The 24,628-nt window shown below is 41.1% G+C and overlaps 1 protein-coding gene across 9 annotated transcripts in view; it reads right to left on the bottom strand.

Annotated features, from left to right (window-relative positions):
• Positions 1-6,351: 6,351 nt before the first annotated feature.
• The window catches only part of Lpar1 (lysophosphatidic acid receptor 1), a 116,143-nt gene continuing 97,866 nt past the window's right edge, over positions 6,352-24,628 (bottom strand). For all 9 annotated transcript variants that reach the window (XM_075967134.1, XM_075967132.1, XM_075967140.1 and 6 more), the window contains one exon: positions 6,352-8,728. In XM_075967134.1, the coding sequence (XP_075823249.1) occupies positions 8,427-8,728 (302 nt within the window). In that variant the 3' untranslated portion in view covers positions 6,352-8,426. The remainder of the gene's footprint in view (positions 8,729-24,628) is intronic.

Raw genomic sequence — 24,628 nt, 5'->3', positions numbered from 1 at the left:
AAATCTTTAATAAATAAATAAATAATTTTTTTTAAAAAGGGAAAAAAAAGAGACAGTTTCAGAGTTTAGTCCCTGGTTTCTACAAGCAGGAGGCCTTAATACTCCTGACTGGGAGCAGGTGAAAGCTGACCTTCAAAAAGTGTTAAAAGAGCGAGGGCCGGAAGAATCTTCCATAGAACATTTTCACTATGCCATTTAGTCAAAGACACTCTTCTCAGTGATGATGTAAAAGTAAAAGAAGAATTAGAGAATTTGGCCAAAACCAAATTCAAATCTCTTTGAAGAGATTCAGGATGAAGGATCTGTGAAGTCTATTAAGAGCTTTGAGGAGGGGGAAGTTAAAAGTACTAAAAGGGATATAGAAGAGGAAGAAGAGACTTTAGAAAGGGAGATTGTACTGCTATCAAAGGAATTGTGCTGTAGGAAATCCTACAGCCAGTAGCCCTTAAATTACCCGCCCACTGGGGCGTGGCCTCTTATACTATTTATGCTGATGTAAAGCATGCGTCCAGACTCTTTTCTGGCTGCAGAATTTGGTTGCTGTTCTCCATTCTATCAGAGGATATTGATTTGTGTGAGTTTACCCCTAAATAAATAACCATTTAATAGTCTCAATTTTGAGCTAGTGCAGAATTTCTTTTAAGCATTCTTCTTCATCTGGCACCCACGTGGATTCAGACTCCATGCCTACCAGGTGGATGGCCTAAAGGCTTAGCCAGTCCATGGCCCAGAAAGTCTCCCAACCCTGCCTGCTTCGCTTGCTTTTACATAAGCTGTTTTTTGTAGATCCTTCACCACAGCAGAGCTTACTGCATGTGGCAACTTGGAAATTTCCCAAGTGTACACATGACTGCCGCATTCCCTGGTGCGGATCCTTGCCACGTGGCAACTTGTGCAGCTTCAGGTTTGTGCTCTCTGCCTATCAGTTCTGGGTTTCTTGCTCGTGTATGGAATTGATTTAATTGCTTTTAAGTTGTCAAGCAAAGCATATATCTCAGTATTTAACCTGTACCAAGGCTCAGGACCGTTCCTGTCGCCACCTGTTGCATTGCTGCTAGTGGTGACTCTGCAACCATGACATCTGCTGGACAATAAAGATTATTACACCTAAAACAATTTACTGGCTCTCATAGCGGGTAATTGATAAATCAATATGGCAGACTGCATTAATATTGAAACTTTTAGTAACTTTTTTTGTTAATACTATGGATTGCATTCTGCAAGGCTTATATGGTTATGGTGATACTTCAATTTATTGGATATTGGGACTCAGTTTTTTATTTCACATTCTATCATTAAGAAAGAATGTGGCACTTTTAGGAATGATACAGTTTTTACAGACTAATAATAAACAGTTAGTTGATAGCATTAATACCATTGGATTAATACCATTGAAAATCAAAAGTTAACTGAAAAATTAATACTATTAAAAAGGACAACATTAATTTGACAGACAAAATTGAATCCATATCCATATCCAAGGGGACTGAGAAATTATCTGGAAGAATTTATACTGTTGAATTTGACAATCAAAATTTGTTAAAAAGTTATGATAGGTTAGCAGATGGAGTATCTCTCCAGGATGGCAATCTGCACACTATCCAAGTAATGTCCAAAGATGAGATGTTAGCTTTAAAGGAGAAACTTCAGACCTTGGGATCGCATGTGCAGACTGAGGACCAGAGGCTAGGTGCCTCAGTGAAATCACTAGAAATATATACAGGCCAGGAAATTCAAACTTTACAAAAGACAATAGTAAAAAAAATTGAAATGAATGAGGAAATTATTGGAGCTGATGAACAGGGAAAGAAGGCACAAGGACAGCTTTTCATCAACACCGTGTAAGTGTTTCCTGGCAGGACCTCTTAAAAGAGCTGCAAGGTTTTACAGCTAAAGCTGAGTCAGGAAGCCTCTCTTAGATGAGAGCACTTGCTTGCCTCTAGCAAGCAGAGCAGACCCTGGATGTTTGAATGCTGACAGATGGAAAAATAATTATCCACTAAGAATTATCTAAAAAAAGGAATATGATTTATGAGGTCAGGTAACAGATACAATGCATTAAAAACATATATATTTATGGATATATAGAGAGCTGGTTTTGGAGTTGGACAATGGCTCTGTCCTTCTCTACATCTAAGCATGTTGTTAAGAGAAAAATTCAGAGTTTCTGTCTCATGTCAAAAGCCATCTTGTATGGGACAGAAAGAAGAAAGAATTTAGAAAAAAATACTTTTCTTCATACCTATTTTTGTCTCTATCATACCTTTCATTGAATATGTCTGCATAAAAAATGTTTAAGTTTTCCACAATGAATTTTCCTGCAGTTATCTTTGAAGTTTCCAGGAAGAAGATGGGGTCCCACAATAACAAGTCTACCTGGTTGATATGATGTCATGATGCTGATAGCATTACTATAAGACCTGTTTTGGGTACCGTCTGCTCAAGATGGTTCCAAATTGATTAGCTGAAATGGTGTACTTTTTTTTTTTTACAATGTTCTGGCCAGAACTCCAAATAGGAACCTCAGAAAAACCCTACCAAATAGAGAATATTTTCAATTTATATCAGATAGTAATCTTGGAACTTAACCATCATTTTACTTTCACAGAATTCCATATAGAAGGAACATCACCCCCATGACATCTGGGAGTCATTCTAGAAAATAACCATCCCCTCTTCCAACAAAGTTTGTCCTCAGGGTTAGGGACATCATTTAAGGGTTGATTATAATTGGTATAGGGTTGGGGATCAGGAGGCAAATTTTGTAGGCTCAGGAATCTCTTTAAAAAAAGAGAAAATTGGATGGGATGATAGATAATAATAATAATAATGAGTAATAGAGTAAATACTTGTGAACTATTATTTATAGGCAATTTATATTGATACAGATTCTTGTATATTGATATAAACTTAATTTATATTTGAAGAATTGCAGTCAAAGAATCCTGTGTGGTCTGTGAACTTATTGGGTATTTGATAGATTCTGGTGCTCTGGAAAGACACAAATGTGTCCATCTGTGTTTTAGGTATGACACGCTCATGATGGTTACCTGTAAGCTTTGTTATAGCTGTTGTTTGTCATGCTGGGAAAGCCCTTCCTCCCTAAGTTGTTGAGAGATGGCATGAATGAGTGAGTACCAGATTTGCTTTCCTGGACTGCAGGTTATTTGGTCATTCTCTGTAATTCATTTTTTATACACTTTGTACTCAATTTGTTAATATTTTGTTGAAAATTTTTTTGCATTGGTGATCAAAATTCTTTTTGTGTAAGATAGTCTAGTTCTGATACAGAGTAATATTGGCCTCATAGGATTATTTAGAAAGTATTCTTTCTCCTAAATTTAAAAAGGAGATCATAGAAAATTGGTACAGTTTTCTGGTTCTGGAAACAATAAGGACAGGACATTTTCTGTCTTGGAAGATTATACATTGTTCAGTGTTTTTAAATTATACTGTTTATTTGTTCAATGTTTTTAAAAGAAGCACATCAAAATTGTCTATTTATTCTTGTCTCAGTTTTACAGTGTTGTTTGAGTAGTTAGATCATTGAAACTCAATTCTAAAATTTGTGGACAAAGTTGCTAATTATATTGTTATTACTCTTTTAATGTCCATGTGATCTATAGTGATGCCTCATTTTTCTTTTCTGATACTATCATTTGTGCTTTATTTAGATGACTAAGTTTTCATTCATTTTATTGATTTTTTTCTCCCCCCAAACCAATTTTCAGCTTAATTGATTCCCCCCAATTGATGTCCTAGTATCAGTTTTATTGATTTCTACTTGTTTTGGATTTGTTTATTTTTCTAGCTCCTTATGACACAGACTGAAAGTGTCGATTCACAAACGTTCCACATGTGAATTCACTGCTCTATTTTTCCTCCCTAGCCCTGCACTCCTCCTCACACACACATAGCTAAGTTGGGTTTTCATCTCATAAAATTCTGTTATGATTTCTTCTCTAATTTGTTATTTTGAAATATTACTGTTTGTTAGGTAATGTTCAATAGATTTTGATCTGGCTCCCATCCTGCATAGTGACCCTAAGAGTTCCACAGGGAAACTCCTACAGCTGACAAACACTTTTAGCAAAGTAGCTGGATACAAAATTAAGTCATAAAAATCAGTAGTTCACATGTATACAAATGACAAATGAACTGAGAAAGAAATCTTGAAATAACACCTTTCAAAATAGCTTCAAATAATATGAAATAACTTGGGATACGTCTACCAAGCAATTAAAGACTTGTATGATAAATCTTTGAGAAATAAGAAAGAAAGAAAGAAAGAAAAGGAAGGAAGAGAAAGGAAGGAAAGAAGGAAGGAATTTAAAAAGACTTCAGAAGATGGAGAGATCTCCCATGCTCAAAAATCAGTTGTATAGTAAAAATGTAATATAGTAATACAGTAAAACTGGCCATCCCACCAAAAGCAATCTACAGATTCTGGCAATCCTCATCAACAATAGACAGAACCTCATGAAACTGAGAAGCTCCTGCACAGCAAAGGATACTGCCATTCAGACAAAGTGGCAGCCTACAGAATGGGAAAAGGTTTTTTTTTTTTCAAACTACACATCAGATATAGGACTAATATCCAAAATATATAAAGAACTCAAATAACTAGGAATTGACCAATTCTCAAAAGAGGAAACTCAATGGTGGTGGAACACTAAAATAAATGTTCAACACAATCTGTAGCCATCAGGGAAATACAAATCAAAACTACTTTGAGACTTTATCTTACATCCATAGATGGATAAGATAAATAAAACAGGGGACAGCTCATGTTGGCAAGGATGTGGAGTAAGGGGAACATTCATCCATTGTGGTGGGAGTACAAACCTGTACAGCGACTACAGTGTGGAAACCAGTGTGGCAGTTCTTCATGAAGATGGGCATGAAGATGGGGATCCATCTACCTCAAGATCCAGCTATACAACACTTGGGCACAACCCAAAGGTTGCTTCATCCTACCACAAAGACACGTGTTCAACCATCTTCATTGCTACTCTATTCATATTAGCTAGACATTGGAAACAAATTAAATGTCTCTCAACAGAAGAATGGATAGAAAACATTTACACAATGGTATATTTAATCAGCTATTAAAAAAGTAAAATTCAAAGGTAAATGGATAACACTAGGAAAAAAAATACTGTGACCCAGAAAGAGAAATATGGTATGTATTCACTTGTATGTGGATATTAGTTCTTAAGTCAAAAATAACCAAGCTATAATCTATAGAACTGAAAAAGTTTGGTAGAGAATGGGGGGTGGTCAGCAGCTAGACCTCATTAGGAAAGGGAAATAGAGAATAAATATGGATGGATGGGAGGTGGAATGGGAAGAACAGGTGGGGAAGGGAGATGGGGAAATGAGGGAGAAAATATGGGAGAAAGACAGCTAAAATTAAGGACCATTTGAGGGGTTGTATGGAAACCTAAGACAGTAGAAGCTTCCTAAAATATAGACATATGTGAAGGCAACCTAAATGAAGTCATCAAACAGCAGCTATCTCTTGTCACCAAGGAAGCGACCAATAGCAGAACTGAGTTACTTCTAATTGAGCTGTTGGACAAAGGGGTCCCATAGCAATCCCCCAAACACCCCAGGATATTGCCACGACTAGGTTGCTCTCCACAAACTGACACCAAGGCCCCACTGTTAAAGCCGACACCTACACAACTCACTGAACATGGGGAGGTTGAGAGTGAGAAACCTTGGAATACTCAGCCCTAACCAGGATGTCTCCAGCAAATCCCTCCCCTCGGGGATCAGGGAACCTTGCAGAAGAGGAGGCAGAAAGTGCATAAGAGCCAGAGGGGATGGAGGACACCAAGAAAGCAAGGCCTTCTAAATCAACAAGACCAAAGATCACAGGAACTTAGAGAGGCTGGAGCAGCCTGCACAGGACCTGAAAGGGTCTGCACTAGGTCCTTTATATATATATAATGGCTGCTAGTCTAGTGCTTACGCGGAATTCCCGAGTGTGCGAGTGAGGTCTCGGTTTCTTGTGCCTTCTCTTGGGCTCTTTTTCTTCTGTCTATTTGTTTTGTCCAATTCCAATGTCAGTTTTTGTTTTATCTCACTATACTATATTTTATTTAAAATAAATAAATAATAATAATTAATCTCTTGGAAACACCCTGCTCTAGCGGTCATGCTGCTGAGGTAACAAGTCCTTCATGAACCTCATGAGACAGGAACAAGTCTCTGGGCTGTTAGGACAGTGATTGCTTCACCTCACACTGTTGAGTAAAGGTCAGAGAGGGAAGACATCCCAGCACAAACCAGAAGCTTCTCGAACAATAGAAATAGCACTGATGAGAACCACACTTTGCCAAACACTGATTGAGAATGATTTATTAAGGTCCAATTAGTATGCTTTTCAATTCAAATAGCCCTTATCGCCCCATCAATAAAACTCCAAATTCATTTCACTCATTTCCAGTATAAATTGTCTGCACATTGTGTAAATACTGAACAAAATTTTTTCCTGCTAACTGGCTCTCCACCTACTTAAAACAAACAAACAAACAGGCGCACTTTATGTGCCTTCCCTCTGTGCAGATGAAGTCCACCCTCCATCTTCCTCCTCCCTAGAATGCCATTCTCTCCAGGACTTCTTTCTCTCAAACATCCTCCTGACCTTTCCACACCTGCTTCAGGGCTGTATTTCTTCCTTGTTGCTTCTTATAGTGCACCAGCAGAACCACTAGTCACCCAGACAATGTACCAGGCCTCTCTGCACACAAGCATCTACTGGGCGATTGTGGAGACCACATAGCAGCCAGTTGCCAACATAGCCCACCCAGGCTACTTGATACAGCAATGCTGGACTCACTTCTAACGTTTGATTTCTTTTTGTTTTCTTCAATGCTACATGACAGCCTTGGCTGCCAAGAATGGGAATCACCATTTCCTCAAAAAACGAAACTGAAATTGCTAGTTACATTAGGGCATATTGGTTATTGGGAAACTCCTTGTTAAGAAGTCATTCTCGACTAGAGCAACCACTGTGTTTCTTGTGTAAAAAGGTAATTTGGGGAGCATTTAACACTGCCATCTCTGCAGTTTGGAAGTAGAATGTCCCTTTTCTAGACTGAAAGCACATGAGGACAATTCACATTCTAAAAAGTAGGTCCTTCATGGGAACAGTTCCTAAGTAAATAATCAATGATACTGGCAAAGTTTTATGTACACAAGATTCTTCCAATATTATAACAATAAAAATTTAAAAAAAAACCTAGTCAACAATACAGGAATGGTTAAATAAACTGAGCTGCATCCATTAAATGGAATATTATATAGCCACTAACACTGTTTTTGTAAAAAAAAATTAATGCCATAGGAAAACCTGGCAATTCTGAAAGAAAAGGTTACAAAACATTTTACAATATCATCCCAATTATGTCAAAAGTATATATGTCGGTAGGCATACATGCGTGAGTTGGTAAAGACGGTTACTTCCAGGTTATACTATCAACAATCTTTCTTTTTTATTCTTTTTCACACAGTTCTGCAATTTTCAAGTTTTCTATAGTAAGTATGCATTATTTTATAACTTGGAAAACCACAGGCTTTAGAAAAAAATTCCACTACTGTCCTGGCTCTAAGAATGCACGTGGGGATCTTAACTACGCAGGGACAAGGCTAGTGCACTCATCTTTTCCTGGTTTGAGAGCATACGCTCTTTGGGTGAAAAACACACAGTCCCTGCCTTGCGTGTGTGCTCCAATACCTTCATTGTTAGGCACACTGGTGGGGATGTTACTGTCTCTTCCCTAGCCTAACTGAATACTGAGTTTTACTAGATTGTTCTATCCCCTAGGAGATTTAAAATAGTATCCTTTTATATTTAAAGAAAACAAACTGTATACACACGCCACATGCTTGCTTCCTAAACAAACACAAAAATCATTCCAATGTACAGTTTTCCTCCATAGTGGAAAAAAAAATTCTCCTATGTCAATTTAACAGTCTTTTCCATCACAAACATGCTGACAGGAATAAACACACTTATTAGATGAAATCTATCCTCCAGACATTTTTTGTTTTTGCTTTGTTTTATATTTTAAAGGGGAAGCCTTATGAAGTTGTGCACTTGATTTGGCAGATTTTTTTTTCTGGCTTAGGCCAAACCACATTAAATCTTTTAAGTCTAGTTAGTGAAGGCTACAAGGCACCCAGAGTCCATCTCTGAATTTCACTGCCAGACAAACACTTTCTGTTTTCCAAAGGAGAAGATGGGGGCTGCCACATAGGTTCATCTTCAGGCTATGTCAAGTCTCTTGGGTCTCTGGACAAATACTGCCATTGGTTAGTGTTTAAGTATGGGAGTGTCTTCCTGTCCTCTGGCTCCCCACCTTGCCCTGGCAATGGGGTGGGGGTTCACAGCTTCACAGAGGTTGGCTAGCTTCCTTCTAAACCACAGAGTGGTCATTGCTGTGAACTCCAGCCAGAATGGTGTGGTTGAGGGAGGAGGCTGAGCGGTCAGAGCCTTCTGTGGGGCCATTGGGATTCTCATTGCGCTGGCAACACAGGATCTGCCTGAAGGTGGCACTCATCTCTTTGTCGCGGTACGAGTAGATGATGGGGTTCATGGCAGAGTTGAACTCAGCGAGGAGGAGGAAGAACTTCTCATAGGCCAGGACGTCACACTGCGGGCAACACACGTCCAGCAGTAACAAGACCAGTCCCGGAGTCCAGCAGACAATAAAGGCACCTATGGTAACCGGAGAGGGATCATGTATTAGAAGGAGAATAACGAATATCATTGTGAAATGTATATAACCAAAAAGTGATATGACCTCAGGTCTGTGTGGCAAGTCATAAGACCAGAGCCATCAATCATGGAGACAAATGAAATGTCTGTTTCTGAAACACAAGAAATAATCACCTTAATGATATGCTATGGATTCAAGTCCCACTTACTGGGATGAGGATGTATGACATATTAATTATTTTGAACAGAACACAGAGTTTGATAACAGTTGCTCCACAATAAAATGCATCAGGAATACACACTACTACATAAGTTCTTAGAAAAAAAAATCTCCTAAAGACATGGTCGGGGTGGGGTGGGGTAAAAGCTAGACATTCGTGATACAATGACTCCACAATTAGTGAAGGCGCAGTTTCTGCTGTCTGTCCTCCAGTGCATAAATCACTGCTTTCTTTGCCTTTTGGGGAACGAGGTGGTTTAAATTCTTGTCTCAAGTTTTCTCATCTGAAAAGCAGGCATGGTCTATTTACCTCTTGGGTTGGTTATAAACTGCAAATGGATGCAAAGAAAATACCCAGTGTACATTAACAACCCCAACCAACAACGTCGCTTTTCCATGCTCTCTGGCATGTAAACAGCAGCTTCCGGCGGCGACGAATGCTTTAGTTTTTAACCCAACAATCAAAGTTCTTGCATACACTTTACAAATGATAACTCATCTAATCTGTACCTACAGCAGGCAAAATTAACCCTCACTGTACAAACAGAGAAACTGAGACCGAGGAAGTTTAAATACCTTGCTTAAAAGACCACTACACTGGAAAGGGGGTGAGCAAGAGGCAAATCCCAGGTTCTCTCCTCCAGGAGCCTGGCTCTGGAGTCCACATTCACGAGAGTACTACATTGTCCTTCCACTCCTAGAGAGTTCCAAAGCTAAGCATTTGTAACCAAATGTTATACTTCAGCTGTTCTCTAACTTAGATCAATTCTCTGCTTTCACCCCAAACAACTACCCTGTATTATTAAGATCATTTCTATAATCACAGATGGTTTGGAAATTCAGATGGGAAAAGATGTCATCCTATCTTATTTAGTTCCTGAGATCACTTTCCATTTGGATCTGAGGGAATGTGTAAGTCACGAGATGATTAATTAGTCCTGATGACTATGTATCTTAGCATGTGCTGGGCGTCTTCTACTGAAGGGAGCCAGTGGATCAGGGTGTGCCATTAGACCTCATCTAAGAGGCCCCATGTTGCATAGACAGCTATCTAGTGCACAGAGGCTGAGTCGGGAGAGCCCACGCATGCACTGGAATCTCTCTATCCATACAGATACACACGGTGGTGCTGGCCTTGGTGGATGTCAACTTAGGTGGGAGTATTCAGCTTGGATCAGTCTCAAGGAATGAGTTTCACAAAAAAGTAAACAAATGCTATTTAGTTTCTAAACTGCCCAGCCTTGAATCTTGAATATGAGATTTCTTCCTTTTCTTTATCCTCCCTCTCTTTCTTTTTACCTTTCATTCTCTCTTTTTTCCCCGAACCTTTTCAGCAGGGAAATACAAATAAAGCAGAAGAAAAGGCCCCCATAAAGTTCTTTGTTCTGTAACACTAATGTGTATTGGTTTTAAACCGCTGTTCACTTTGAAGACCATCCAAGGTGCTTCGTTTTTCTTATAAATACAATACTCTCAGCTCTCCTCAGAGAGGGAAAATAATATTCCAAATCACAGCAGATAATAGCCAGACCACTCTCTGAACCTTGCTAAAAGTGTTAACAGAGCCTTCACTCCAAGTCGCTGGATTTCCTTTATTGAAAACCACTCAGAAAGCTAAACATGAAGGGAAATCAAAGGAATGCCTCTTGGGTTTCAGAAATAATGCCTTATTCATTGAGAAGCCAGGAAAGAAATTATTCTCAGGGTGGAAAATGCTTGGATGGAAAATGCACGGTCCCATTATTCATCTACTTGGAACACACACATGCACGCACACACACACACACACACACACACACACACGAATGGGTGTGCAATTCTAAAAGTTCCTTTCCCCTTTTCCTTTATCAAAGCTCTAGTTGAGCTCAAGTTAAGAACTTGACTGGCTACAAGCACAGGCAGATATATTTTAAATAAAACGACCTCTTATGCCCTGTTGGCAACAGAAAGGAAAAGCCCTTATTCTCATGCAGTTGCTCAGTTGGCTTGCCTTGAGCAGAAAAGAATCCAGATACAGTCATGGGTTGTTTATGATTTCTTCCAATGCTAAAATTCAAGAAGAAAGTGGTCTTTTTTAGGAAAGAGGGAGCTCTGGAAATGAGACTTTGGCCTTCATTTTTAGACAAAAAAAAATGTGGGTAGTGGGTAGCACATGCCTTTAATTCAGAGGCAGACAGATCTCTGTGAGTTGGAGGCCAGCCTGATCTCCAGGACAGCCAAGGCTGACAGAGAAAGACCCTGTCTTCAAATAACAACAACAACAACAACAACAACAAAAACCACCTGTTAGATTTGGCCACAACCTGACAGGAGCTAGCCCATGTGAACACTGTGTGAAGAAACTCAAGAGTCCTTTCCCTTCTCTGTCACTGGAAGGAACTGGTTTCAGAACTGTGATTAGGCCCAACCACACTGTCTCAGAATCTTCAAGACACAAACAAATGTCTTAGTGATGAATATTTGACAGCCTCAGAAATCCACACTGAAACCCAATCACATGGACCTTTCCCTTCCTTCCTCTTTCCTTTCTCTTTCTTAGGTAGTCTTGAATCAAAGTGACACAGAGACAACAGTGTATAATAGGAGGGGAACAAGAGGCCTGGAAAAGTCCAAGGTGATTGGGCTCCTAAATCATAGGGTGATAGGGCCTAAAATCAAATTTGCTCAAGTTACAATTTCCCTCTGAGCTTCTAAGAATGAAAGCCTCATCCATTTTTTTCTTTTTAAAAATATGTAGTCAGCTCTAACTGAGTTGGGTCATACAACTAACTCTGTGTGCGCATGATGGACCATATCCAGTGTGCAGAGAATGGCTGTGCACACGCATGCACCCGCATGTGTAGAGACGTGAGGATGAGCGCGCCACCAGGAGTGTCACAGATGAGAGAGCTTGTGCATGCAGCTCAGGCGTAGACCCTTGGCCCAAAAGAGCACGTGATAAGCGCCATGAAGATTTAGCATTTACAGAGCTACACAGATGGCCAGAGTGTCCCAGGACTCACAGTTAGGCATGAGAAAGAAACCAAGAAGGCAGAGGGGGGGGGGAGACACAAGGAAGCAACTTAGCCTCAGATGGCTCTGCAGCCTTTCAGCTCCCCGCTTCACAAGATAGAAAATAAAAATAATAAAAAATGCCAGCGGGAAGACTGCTTTTGGTGCTCTGTCTATTAATATTAATATGGAATATTTCTGATGGCAGATTCTCTACAGACCCAGGCACAAAACCAAAGAATGATATTCAACAGTACGAAAAAGAGGAAGCACAAATAGTTTGTGGTTACATACTACAAAGCCAGAAGTGGCAGAAGAGAAGATGTCCAAGGCCAGGAGAACCTTGTGTACTGGCTAAGACATTCATTTTCCAGCCTAGAGCTGGTTCTCAGCCGAAGTCTCATGTAATAATAATGGAAGGAGAGGCTTGTATGGAGTAATGACCGTCATTTTAATCTCACTGGCCTCAACCGTCAGAGGAAGAAGAAATGGCCAAGGTAAATAGAATGTGTGAGCATGCGCACATGCACACATATATTTATATATGCTCAGTTATTTCTAGTTTCTACAATAGGAATAAGTAGAGCCCAAATCAGGGCATCATTAAAGGGAACGAACTGTAGAAGCCTGGGAAAGGACTATGAGGCTGTCCTCTCCCTGATGGTGAGAAAGATGGAGAGTCTAGGATGATATCTGGGGTTGTCAAACTAAATGAAGCATCATGGGTAGAGCCTTGTGCTAAGGAAGGAAGCAAGAGGAAGTACTAACTTGGCATTTTGTCGGTGAGGGCGGGGAACAATAGCGGACAGCCTGGGTAGTCATGTTTGTTTTGTCTGAGGTGTCTGAAGGATATAAGATGGGAACAACTTCAAGTGACCCTGCTAGGTTCCTGGAAGACTGAGGCTGGGGAGCCTCTCAGGGTGCAGAAAGATACCCAGTTTGTCTCAGTCATAAGGAAGATGGGACTAGGAGGCTATTCAAAATGTGTCTGAGGGCAGCAAGGTGCTAGAATGCTGGTACAAGAGGCAGGGAGGAAGGGAGCAGCTTTGGAATGACAGATCACAGCTGCAGGTCACAGTCATCCCTCTGACTACACAGCTCCCCAGCGGCTGGATGCTACCACCATTCAGCCGCTTTCCTAGCCAGCTGATCTTTGCCTCTTTTCTTCCATATGGAGCACAAAAACCAAAGAAAAAACAGGCAGCAGGGGCCAGAGAAGACCCCTAGGATGAGAGCCCAAGATTCCGGATGAGCAAAGCAGAAAGCATTTCCAGTCTGGGCTGGAAAAATTGTGTTTTCACAAAAAATTCAGCAATTTCACAGATTTGGAACTAGTCAAGGCAAATCAATTCTACACTAGTCCCACACCCAGGTTAGCCTCTCCATGTCCTGGTTCTTTTCATGTCTCTGATGAAGATTTCAGAAACTTTTTTTTTTCCATTAGTGCCATTGAATTTGTATCTTCCCTCAGGGCAGGCCAGTTGTATCCCAGGACCCATTCAAATTTCAGTTCATCTCTTAAGGTGCTTTGTGAGTCTGCTGAAACAGTTCTCACCTAGCACATCTTAAAGGACTCTGTTAGGTGGCTGTTGTGGGATATTTTGATTGCAAGCTGACACTCCTGAGACCGCCAATAAAGTTTACTTTGAATCAGAGGGCAGAACTAGTTACTAGCTGACCAAAATTAGCCATAGTGGTCGTAGAGGAGTCAGGACATAAAGAGAGACACAGGAAGTAGTAGGGAGGGATTTAGAAAAAAAAATCTCAGTCTTTTTGATGGAGGAAGGAGAGAGAGAGAGAGAGAATCAGAGTCACTGTTCGCTTCTCTGCCATTTCTCTAACCAATTAGGTTCTTTCCCTGATATCTGACTCCCAAGTTTTTACTGATAAAGAATAATGATACAGAAAAATGCTTCAGGTAGTGGAGCATAGATATAATAAAGCTTATTCTTCTGTGCAGAGGGGTCATTGTGACATAACTCCAGGTATGTTAAACAAATGCTTTACACTAAGATAAACCCCCAATGTCTTTTAACATTATTCTGAGAGATACTCTTACCAAGTTGCCCAGGTGGATCCTGAGCTACACAAATCTATCCCAGGTGGGCCTTGAGATTTCAGCCTTCCTACCTCAGCCTCCGGGGCAGTTGTGATTCTAGGCTTGTGCCACCAGTTCCAGCTTGAGGTGGCCTCTGAGGTGAAAGCTATTTCTAGAAGATTAACCTAACCTATATTATGATACAATGATTTCCCTGCCCATTGAAAAGAACTGATTCATATGTTTTATGTCTATCTTTTTAAAAAAATTTATTTTTAATCATATGTATGTGTTTGTCTGTGAACAAAGATGCCATGTTTGTGGGTACCTATAGAAGCCAGAGGTGTTGAGACCCATGGAGCCTGAGTTACAGGCAGTTATGAGCTGCCTGACATGGGTGCTGGGAATCAAAACCAGGTCCTCTGTAAGGACAATATCCATTCTTACCCTTTGAGCCATCTTTCCAGCCCCGTGTTATAAAGTCTATCTTAACACCAATTGTTAACTCCACCTAGTTAATGTCGAATATTTCTACATCCATTTTGTGTGTTTGCATGTGTCCATGTGTGTGTCCGGAAATCAGAGGAGTGTGTGTTTGTGTACATGTGTGTATGTGTCTGTCTGTGTGTGTCCATGTGTGTTCTTATGTGTGAATGTGGTTGCAGCTGTGCCATAGTGCCTGTGTGGAGGTCAGAGGACAATCTCAGGTGTTGGTCCTTGCCTTCCACCTTGTTTGAGCCAAGTTCTCCCTTGTTTGCTGCATACACCCAGCTAGTTGCCCAACAAGCTTGCTGTCCCCTGGGGCCCACATTCCCTTCTTCATGTCATGACGAACGGCAGACCTTCAGAGTTTATGATTTCATTCATGGAGTGGTGTGCTCTGGTATTTCCATTACTCACTGCTAAGAGCAACACTTATAGACTAGGGAAGAGCATTAGCAGCACCCAGACCTCCGTGCAGAGCAGAACGGTCATTGCCTTCTCCTGACATTCCTGCCTCAGAGTCTCCATCCTCCAGCTCTATCCTGACCTAGCACTCCAGGCTTTCCTCTGTGCAAGAGTGTCAACACCCTTCCCTCGGGCACTATTCACACCTCTTAGCATTCAGCAGCCTTTCGCACACGCATTCTCTGGCCACTACTGCAGGCTCCAAACCTTAATCCTGCAATTGTACATAGGGAAGTACACATTAACATGATTTATGTGCTAGTGTCGTCTATTGTGGAGGTAATCTCTCTGTGAATCAGCCAGTAGAAACCACTTCCCACTGTCAATACCCCAGCTAAGTGCTGACCGCCTCTTGTAACAGACTCCTAACCTCACCAATGCCTCTTCCTCCACAATCCTTCCCTACAGTCCACTGGAACACAATAGCCAGAATGACCTCTTACAAAGGAAACAACTCACAATACATCACTTTCCAGAGCCTTCTTACTTGAAATCACTACCCTGGTCCATAATGCCTCACACCTGATCACCTCCTCTTGGCTGCCACTGACGACAGCTCACCTCTCATTTACTAGGCTCCACCCACACAACTTTTTTTTTAAAAAACTCTTCTACAGGTCCTCCACCTGGGAGAACTCTTCTGTGACTCTTCGTGACTACTTACTATTAAATGTCACTTCCTTTAAAGGGCTGTTCTTGGTTATCCAAACAGCCTGTCGTCTTTTAGTGAAGAGCATTAATAACACTTTGACCTCTAAGACAGAATAGTTATTATATTCCCACTGCCACCACCACCTTATCGCTCTTTACTATCCTCAGGGCCCCATATGTGTGTCCAAAACTATCTTATTTATTGCCTTACATTTCAGTACCTGTGCAGTGGCTTAAAATCATCCTAACTCCAGTTCTGGTAATATGATGACTGTTTTTGGCTTGTATTGGTAACAGGCATGAATGTGGTACACAGACATTCATTCAGGCAAACTAGCACACACATCAATAAAAATAAACGTCTTTTATGATGTTTTATCTAGAAGATACACTGCCACGTGGAAAGACTTTGAAGGGATGCTACAGGACATTCGAAGGGGCACAGGGTGGACCTCTCATGCAAACATCTTAACACAAAGGCATTCTTTACGACAGTATAAACTAACCTGCCTTGATTAGTGCTGATAGGATCGTCCATAGAGTCTGAGGAAACAGAAAAGTAGGGTGGGTCAGAAGCCCAGAAAAACACAGCCCAGCCATGTTTCTGCCATCTGGATGGTGTAATAGATGATGTTGCCCTCGAGAAACAGTCTGTAGTCTGGACATGGCTGTTAGTAGAAGTCTAGGTACGAAATAGACATCTATATTATATAATAGAATGCCACCGTCTACATCTAGGCTGTCTCCCAAAGGTCCGTGTGGTCAAAGCTTAGTTACCAGTCCACGGCATTATGGAATCTTCGCCTTCTCCCTCCCCCATTTACAAGCATATATGTAACCACACTCTTTCTGGAAAGTTTGCTTCAGCTGCAACCATTTTCTCTCAGAGCACTGTGCTCAAGAACAGAGTGCTGCAGTTACGACACCTGACGGCACTCCACTCTAGCTGCGGATTTATGGGTCATCTCAATTTCACACAGCGCTGACCTCCTGCTTCCTAGACACTCCACCTTCTCAGTGACTTTTGGTGCGCCACTGCCCACCCCTCTCCCAGTTTTCCACCGCTACCTCAGTCTAAATTCCTCTCCTTCTTCACCTGCCATTACTTTTGGGATGCCTTCCACAAGGAAGTCAAAACCCCTGTTTACCGTGTAACCCTCGATGGTGACGCCATCAGAGACTTGTCATTTATTGTTAGTTACAGGATCGTTGTTGGTTACATTGTTTCTCTGCCATTTCTTCTCACCACAGGAGCCTGTAAAGATTTGTTGAACGAACTTTTTTTTTTTCTAAAATAAGTGAATAAAGAACATATATCATGCCACAAGAAAGTCTGTGCATCAGGCTTTTTGTAATGCCAGTTTATTTACTTTTCCTCAGGAGAGCACTGATGCTACCAGGATACATGGATTCAGATGTACTGTCGATGTTCAAAATTGTTGTTTGGCTTTTTATTGAGGTGTTTTATTAAGAAGTATTCCATTTTTATTCTGAGTGTTTTTCTATTCTTTTTGCTCATTGGGGACTACTTTTATAATAGATATGGATTGTTTTTAGAGTTTACATTCAGGTGTGACTGAATTCCTATTGTTCCTTTGCATTTTCAGCATCTTGCTTTCTACATGGCAATGAGGAAGGTAAGCTGAACTTAATTTCCAGGATCGTTATTGGGTATTTAGCCGTGGCCTGTCCATTTTGTTGCTGTGTTATTTACCCTTTTTGCCAGTGATTGGTAAAGGGAAGGTGGCAAACAAATTTCATTTTTTATTTTTAGGCATGCTTCATTTTCTCGGTGAACAGTATTCTTATATGCATCCCAATTTAGTCAATAAAATACTGTCCTCCATCTATGAAACTGTCAAACTGTCAACTAGAACCCATCAGAAACCATGTGTTTCTTATAATTACACTGCTTTTCATTTCATTTGCATTTTAATAAATAAAGCTTGCCTGAAGATCAGAAAGTAAAACACCCCCACCGGTCAGCCTTACAGACCAGGCAGTGATAACACATTTTTATTCCTAGGAACCACACCAGTTGCTATAGAATCTAGGTGGTACATGCCTTTAATCTCAGCCCTAGAAAGGAATATAAACGAGAGGAGACAGCTCTCCATCTCAGTCTCATTGAAATTCCTGGAGGCAGGATTGCCATTTTTGGATGGAAGGTCAAGGTAAGAGCCAGTGGCTGGCTGCTTTGCTATTCTGGTCTTCAGGTTGAACCCCAATATCTACCCCCGAGTTTTTATTATTTGTGCTTCAGCTTCCATGTAAGCTGTCGCTTTATCTTCAACTACACTGGAGGCCACGATGCTTCGGCGAGTGATTTCCCATTGCAAAGAAAGTCTACACAGAGGACTTCTTATTTTGTGGAGGATAGTATAAAGAACTGCGTCCCAAACTGCTTCGCCTATAGCTACATCTCCAGTGATGGCAATCTGGTGTGTAGGCAAATGCGGTTAGATAACCACATGATGAGAGGACAAGAAACACACACACACACAAAGTCATACAGAAGCAGCATGACCCTAGTCAGCTCCAGGATACCTAGGGCCATACATCCTTTCAAACACGCACACACTATTTTCATCAGCAGCTAAGACACTCAGAAGTAGAACATGATATTTGAGGTCTCTCTCTGTGAGCATACAAAACAGGAAATTACTTAATTTACCTTCAGCAGAACAAACTGTACAGCAGTCTAAACAATGGTAAGAGGGGTCACCACCTGTCCCCGCCTCCCTGCATATGCTTTCTCAAGTCCCTCTGTCTCAGAGTAAAGCTGTGGCTGCCTTGACAGAGTATTATTGCCCACCAATAACCAAACATCAATGTCACCCCACAGCCTTACCAAAGATTTTCATAAAAGCCCTTAGATCTCCCAGGAAAATTATTGTTGTCAATTCTAGACTGACATCAGCTAACTGAAAAAGTAACATTAAACTTACAGCGTGACTATTGACCAGCTGTTACCAAGGTAACTTGAATAATATTTATCCCATTTAAGGGATAAATGAACTCCCCCTAAATCTTTCCCTTGCAAAAGTTCAGCATAAACAGGAAGTTTATAAACGGTTTTTGCAGTGTATTTAATTTCTAGCTATGAATTAAGATTCTTCCTAAGTGGTGAGCGTCTAAACAAGTGCTGAAATCTGGCTGCAAAAGCTCACAGATTATAGCAAGGGACAAAACCCAGAGGATTTTAATCTCTGTCCTTCATGAGCCACTTACACGGAGCGGCACGATGCGTACTACTTCGAGGGACCTTTCAAAGGCACAGAGACATAATGGAAACTTCATTTGCTCATATTTTTTTGTTTTTACTGTCAAATGGGAGAAAATTAGAGGTTAGTCCAAAAGCAAATATTTTTGTGTGTTTTTTTTTTTTGCAATCTAAAAATGTTTATTACTTGTATTCTTTACCTAGTGTCCAAAAGACATGAAAAGAAGAACAGCTCAAATTGTCAATGTGATTGTTTTTTGGAGATCTGTTGAGTCTCTTCTGGCTGCCAGATGTCCTGGGCTGACCTTCCCAAAGTACAGATTCCTGGCAGAGTGGGAGGGAGGTACTGTCTGTTCTACTCTAATACGATAGCTGTGTGCTAAAGATACCTCCTGTTATCAAAAATGGTTAAATATTTTTTAAAAAAATAATACCGGTTTAAAAAATGTAATTGAGAAATGGTTGTTAGAAGTATTTATGGTTAAGATTTCCATGGTTATAAGCAATTTTTCTGCATGAATATCAGTTATTTTAATTACAGTTATTGAGTGAAAACCCAGTGGGTCAGCTCTGACAAAGCAACTTTAAATGTAGTCCAGTAAGTTTTTGTAGCACAGAATACCTAAGCAACATCAATCCATCTTTTCTAAATGCTTTAAAGATAAACTACAGGGGCTCGAGAGGGGGCTGGGGGCTTAAGAGCATTGGTTGCTCTTCCAGAGGACCAGGGTTCAATTTCTAGCCCCACATGGGGGTCTTCCAACTGTCTGTAACTCCAGTTCCAGGGGTTATAATAGTTTCTTCTGGCCTCCTCCAGTACCAGACACGAATGTGGAACACAGATATACAGACAGAACACTCATACATATAAAATGAATAAAATTTTAAATGTAAATTGTAGCAATATCATTTCTGGGGAATTTATCCTATAAATGTATCCAACCATTGTACAAACTATGTACAATCAAGGAATTCTTTGCAATATTGCTTATTCAAAAAAATTAAGAATAACCAACTGCCATAGAAAATAAAACAAATCACATTGTATACAAAAAGTAAACTCATAATAATTTAATAATTTCTAAGACTAGGATGTTCTGTCTTTATTGCTACCAAATGATCTAAAAATAACTGTATTAGTTAAAAAGAACAAAATGTAAAATATGAATAATTTTTGCCACCAGCTATGTCTTGAGAAGAGCAACGACCAAGAATTGCACAACATGGGCCTCAATTAAGACTAATCGACAATTTAGAAAGTCATAAAGATGATACATTTGACACAGTACTCAACTTGAAAAGCAAAATTTGTTTGCATCTGCCAGTGCTTTGAAACACAGTCCAGACCGTTCATCTGAGCTTGGGTCTTTGGACTGAAGTCCTGTGTCATCTTCCAAGAAAAAGTCATCACAAGCCACTTCCCACTCGGTTCCTCCAGTATGGAGTCAGCACTTACGATTCCTTCCTTTCTTCTTCCTTTTCGTTTTAAAATGTTTTTTTTTTAAATCACTTTTACATTTTTATTTTGTGTGTGTTCAGGTGTGTGGCTACACATGTATCCCGGTGTGGATGTGGAGATTAGAAGACAACTTACTGCTTCTCTTCTTCCACTCTGTGGGGGGTCAGGGACTGAACTGGGGTCATCAGGCTTGGTGGCAGGAGCCTTAACCCGCTGAACCACCCACCCCCTTTTTTTGGTTTTGTTTTTGAGATACGGTTTTACTCCCTAACTCTAGCTGTGAACTTGTGATCCCCTCTGCCTCCCAAAGGTGAAGGTTGGGGGTGAGCACCCCCACGCCTGACTCAGAACTCTTCCACAGTAGTCCGACTGTGAAGGCCTGCAGAACTTTTCCCCAGCTGTTCTCAAACATCTTTCTTTCCCATTTGCTTTTACTTAATATTAGGAAAATATGCACCTGATTGACACATGCATGCTTTATTTGTTTGTAATCACTGTTTGTCGGATAATATGAAATTATGTAATTATGATAGTTTGATGTAAAGTTTTAGGAACAAAAACAATTGGATATTGGTAACTGTCAGGAGTTAAATTATTGGCCTTCGAGTGATACTGTACTATTTTTTCTGTTTTTTTTTTTAAATCATGCAAGCATGGATATTTGTTATACATCAAGTGTTTTTAAGGTAGTAGGAATATATCATGATTCAAAGAGGAAAAGAAATTCTCTGCCTTCACCGAGCTTAGGTTGTAGAAGGAATGAGAAAAGCTACTAGGAAGGTAAGGGCAATGCTTTTTAGAAGGGGATGGTATTTGGAGACAGAGCAAGCAGAACCACGAGGAACCCCCCCCCCCCACCCTGTGGTGATGCTGGTGGCTCCTAGGTGTGACCACAAGAGATGCTGCTGCCTTTGAACACAGGAAGGTGGCATTTCGATGGCCCAGGTAATATGATTTGTGGACTCGACTTGAGGGAGAAAGGAGTCAAGACTGAGAACAACGTAAAAAGTGGATTTAGTGACAAGAAGGTCGCTGATGGTGGGTGGGTGGCGTTGAGAACAGAAGCCTCCTTGTTCAAGAGAGGAAAGAAGGGGAGGCGCACGCAAAGACGAATTGGGCGCAGTTGTGTATATGAATATGAGAGCATGGCCTGTGTATGCAATCCTCACATGTGTGTGCAGTCCTCACATGTGTGTGCAGTCCTCACATGTGTGTGCAGTCCTCACATGTGTGTGCAGTCCTCACATGTGTGTGCAGTCCTCACATGTGTGTGCAGTCCTCACATGTGTGTGCAGTTCTCACATGTGTGTGCAGTCCTCACATGTGTGTGCAGTCCTCACATGTGTGTGCAGTCCTCACATGTGTATGCAATCCTCACATGTGTGTGCAGTCCTCACATGTGTGTGCAGTCCTCACATGTGTGTGCAGTTCTCACATGTGTGTGCAGTTCTCACATGTGTGTGCAATCCTCACATGTGTGTGCAGTCCTCACATGTGTGTGCAGTCCTCACATGTGTGTGCAGTCCTCACATGTGTGTGCAGTCCTCACATGTGTGTGCAGTCCTCACATGTGTGTGCAGTTCTCACATGTGTGTGCAGTCCTCACATGTGTGTGCAGTCCTCACATGTGTGTGCAGTCCTCACATGTGTATGCAATCCTCACATGTGTGTGCAGTCCTCACATGTGTGTGCAGTCCTCACATGTGTGTGCAGTTCTCACATGTGTGTGCAGTTCTCACATGTGTGTGCAATCCTCACATGTGTGTGCAGTCCTCACATGTGTGTGCAGTCCTCACATGTGTGTGCAGTCCTCACATGTGTGTGCAGTCCTCACATGTGTATGCAATCCTCACATGTGTGTGCAGTCCTCACATGTGTGTGCAGTTCTCACATGTGTGTGCAGTCCTCACAGGGTCCAGAATAGGGTTTGGACCCCTTGGAGTAGTCTCAAAGTCTTCCTCTTAGCAACCTGCCTATAATTTTTATGGTTTTGCTCATGTGTACTCAAGGTGAGGCATCTCAAGTTGCAAAACACTGAGTGACAACATTAACTAAACATAATATTGGTCCAAATGGTTTAAAACAAATTCTTCAATCTGTTACCAGGAGCTGTTCATTAGAATAAAAGCTGGTGGTTTTTAAAATAGACGAGGGATTGTCTGGCATGCGCTCAGTTCCAGAACCAAAAAGAAAAAAAAATGTCGCAAGCCTCCTAGGAGACGCAGAGTCCAGAGAAACTTGGGGTTTCTCCCCCTTAGGAGGTTGATATGTTCAAGATTCTACTAACTGTCTTTAAAAAGCCAGTTTCTCCGGGTTTGAGAAGTTGGGCTTGGTGGAAAGGGAAAGCAGAAGTGGTGGCCTGCGGATGGGAAGACTAGCCGACTCACTTGGCCACAGCAAGAGTGGCCAACCGAGACTGGGACTTTGATCAGCTTTTCTTCCGCAATCCTAAAGACATGGGACCTTTACCCACCGAAACCCACAGACCTGGATTATCATAGAGCAGGAGGAAGGCAAAGAGCAGAGAGCCAAGTTTGTTTCAGTTTTGTTTTTACAGAGAGCTAGGAGGGGCAGAAACTAAAAGGCTTATGCAGGCACATCAACCTTTGGTATGGATGAATGACGCCATCATGAACAAAGGGCATGCTCAAGCACCTTGCAATCCAGTCACCAGAAATGTTCATAATACTTTAAATGTCACAATTTTGTGTTGGACGGTGTTCATAGCTGTCTTGGCCATGTATGGTGTGAAGCAGCCTACAGGCCACAGGATGGACACTCCTGAGAGAAGACTTTTGGGGAAAAAAGTCACTAACCAAATGCATATTTTTTTTTCTATTATGAGTAGTCTTAAGATTTTCCAACTCCTAAAGAAAAAAAAATCCCTCGGTCTAGTATAGACAAGACAGTATAGGTCTTCTCCCTGATCCTTCCAGTTAAGTATACATGGAAACCATAGAAAGAAACATCAGGGGCAAAGAGAACTCTAGGGTACAAAGATAAAGATGAACTGGGATGGGATCCCAGAACTAGAGGAACACCATAGTATCAGGGCATCTCACAATCCAAGACATACAAAATAGGCTGACCCAGATCCAGAGTTTCTAGATGTCCAACCTAGCAGGAACAGGCAGCCCAAGCAGGCTCACTCCTTTCCTCCTCTCACCCCATATCCTACAGGAATCCGTCAGATAATACCAGGAAGCCAGTGCAGCAGCTCCTGTGGAGTTTGCTGTCTCAGGTCTGCTCTGGCCTTGGTCACTGGCTCAGTCTTGGAGCTAGTGTAATAGCAAAAGGAAGGGTCATGAACACTTTTCAGTAAGAAGACTGAGCAGGGAAAACACTATCCCCACGCAATAGGTTTAAAACTCTTTAGTCTCAATGGGAAAGCAGGTGAGGGGCCTTAACAGCAAAGGACTCCATTTGAGGTGTTGCACCTGATGGGTGAGGGGCATCAGAAGTGTTGGACTGTAAGAAATCTATTTGTCTTTCCCTTCTTACACAGGAGGCATCAGAAAGTCCTGCCCAGATCCCACCAGGTGACACCTGGCAGAGATTGGTGGAAGCTTACTAGATTCCAATACACCAAGCCGACCAAGGTAGCAGCAGAGTCCCAGAAAATCATGTCCTCAGTGAAAGTACATCCAATACATTAGGACTTATATGCTAAAAGCAACAGGGATGAAAGTCTGCTAAAAGGAAATGTTAAGTGTGACTGCGAGTCTCCTAACAAGGGTAGCCAAGTGTCCAGGATTCAGTGAAAATTCACAGATCAAATAAAACCTTGGAAAAATCACAAGTTGGTGGAGAAATGACAAAAAAAATGCAGAGAAACAGATGATGGAATAATTAACAATATTTCAAAGCAGCCATTATAAGAATGCTTCAACAAATAATTTCAAATTCTTTATAAAAAACAATTGAAAGTACAGCAACCCTCAGCAAAAAATTTAAAACCATTTCATTTTTTTATAAAAGTGGAAATTATAAAACCAGTGATGAAAATTAGCTTCATGGGTCCAATAGCAAAGCGGCAAAAACAGAAAAATAGTGCCGTAGGATCTACTCGATCTGAACGACAGAGAAAAAAGGCTGAAATTGAGTGAAAAGCAGAGCCTCAGGACTTGGGATATGGTGAAGTTGTCATCTGAAACCACGGGCTTCCAAGGAAATGGGTCACTTTCTAATAAGTAAACACAAGAGACATGGTCTTCAAATTCTGTATTCAGAAAACCTAACTTTTAGAGATGCAGGGGGAAATAAAGACATTATCAGCCAGGGCTAGGACTTGCTAGTAAACCTATCCTTATTGGAACAGCTTTAAAGACAATCTTTTTCCAAACAGGAAGAAGTTGTGCAAAAAGGAATCT

The sequence above is a fragment of the Microtus pennsylvanicus genome, chromosome 3 (genome assembly GCF_037038515.1).
Source record: "Microtus pennsylvanicus isolate mMicPen1 chromosome 3, mMicPen1.hap1, whole genome shotgun sequence".
Taxonomy (NCBI): domain Eukaryota; kingdom Metazoa; phylum Chordata; class Mammalia; order Rodentia; family Cricetidae; genus Microtus; species Microtus pennsylvanicus.
Note: the sequence above shows the minus strand (reverse complement) of the source record. Positions and strands in the feature narration are given on the sequence as shown.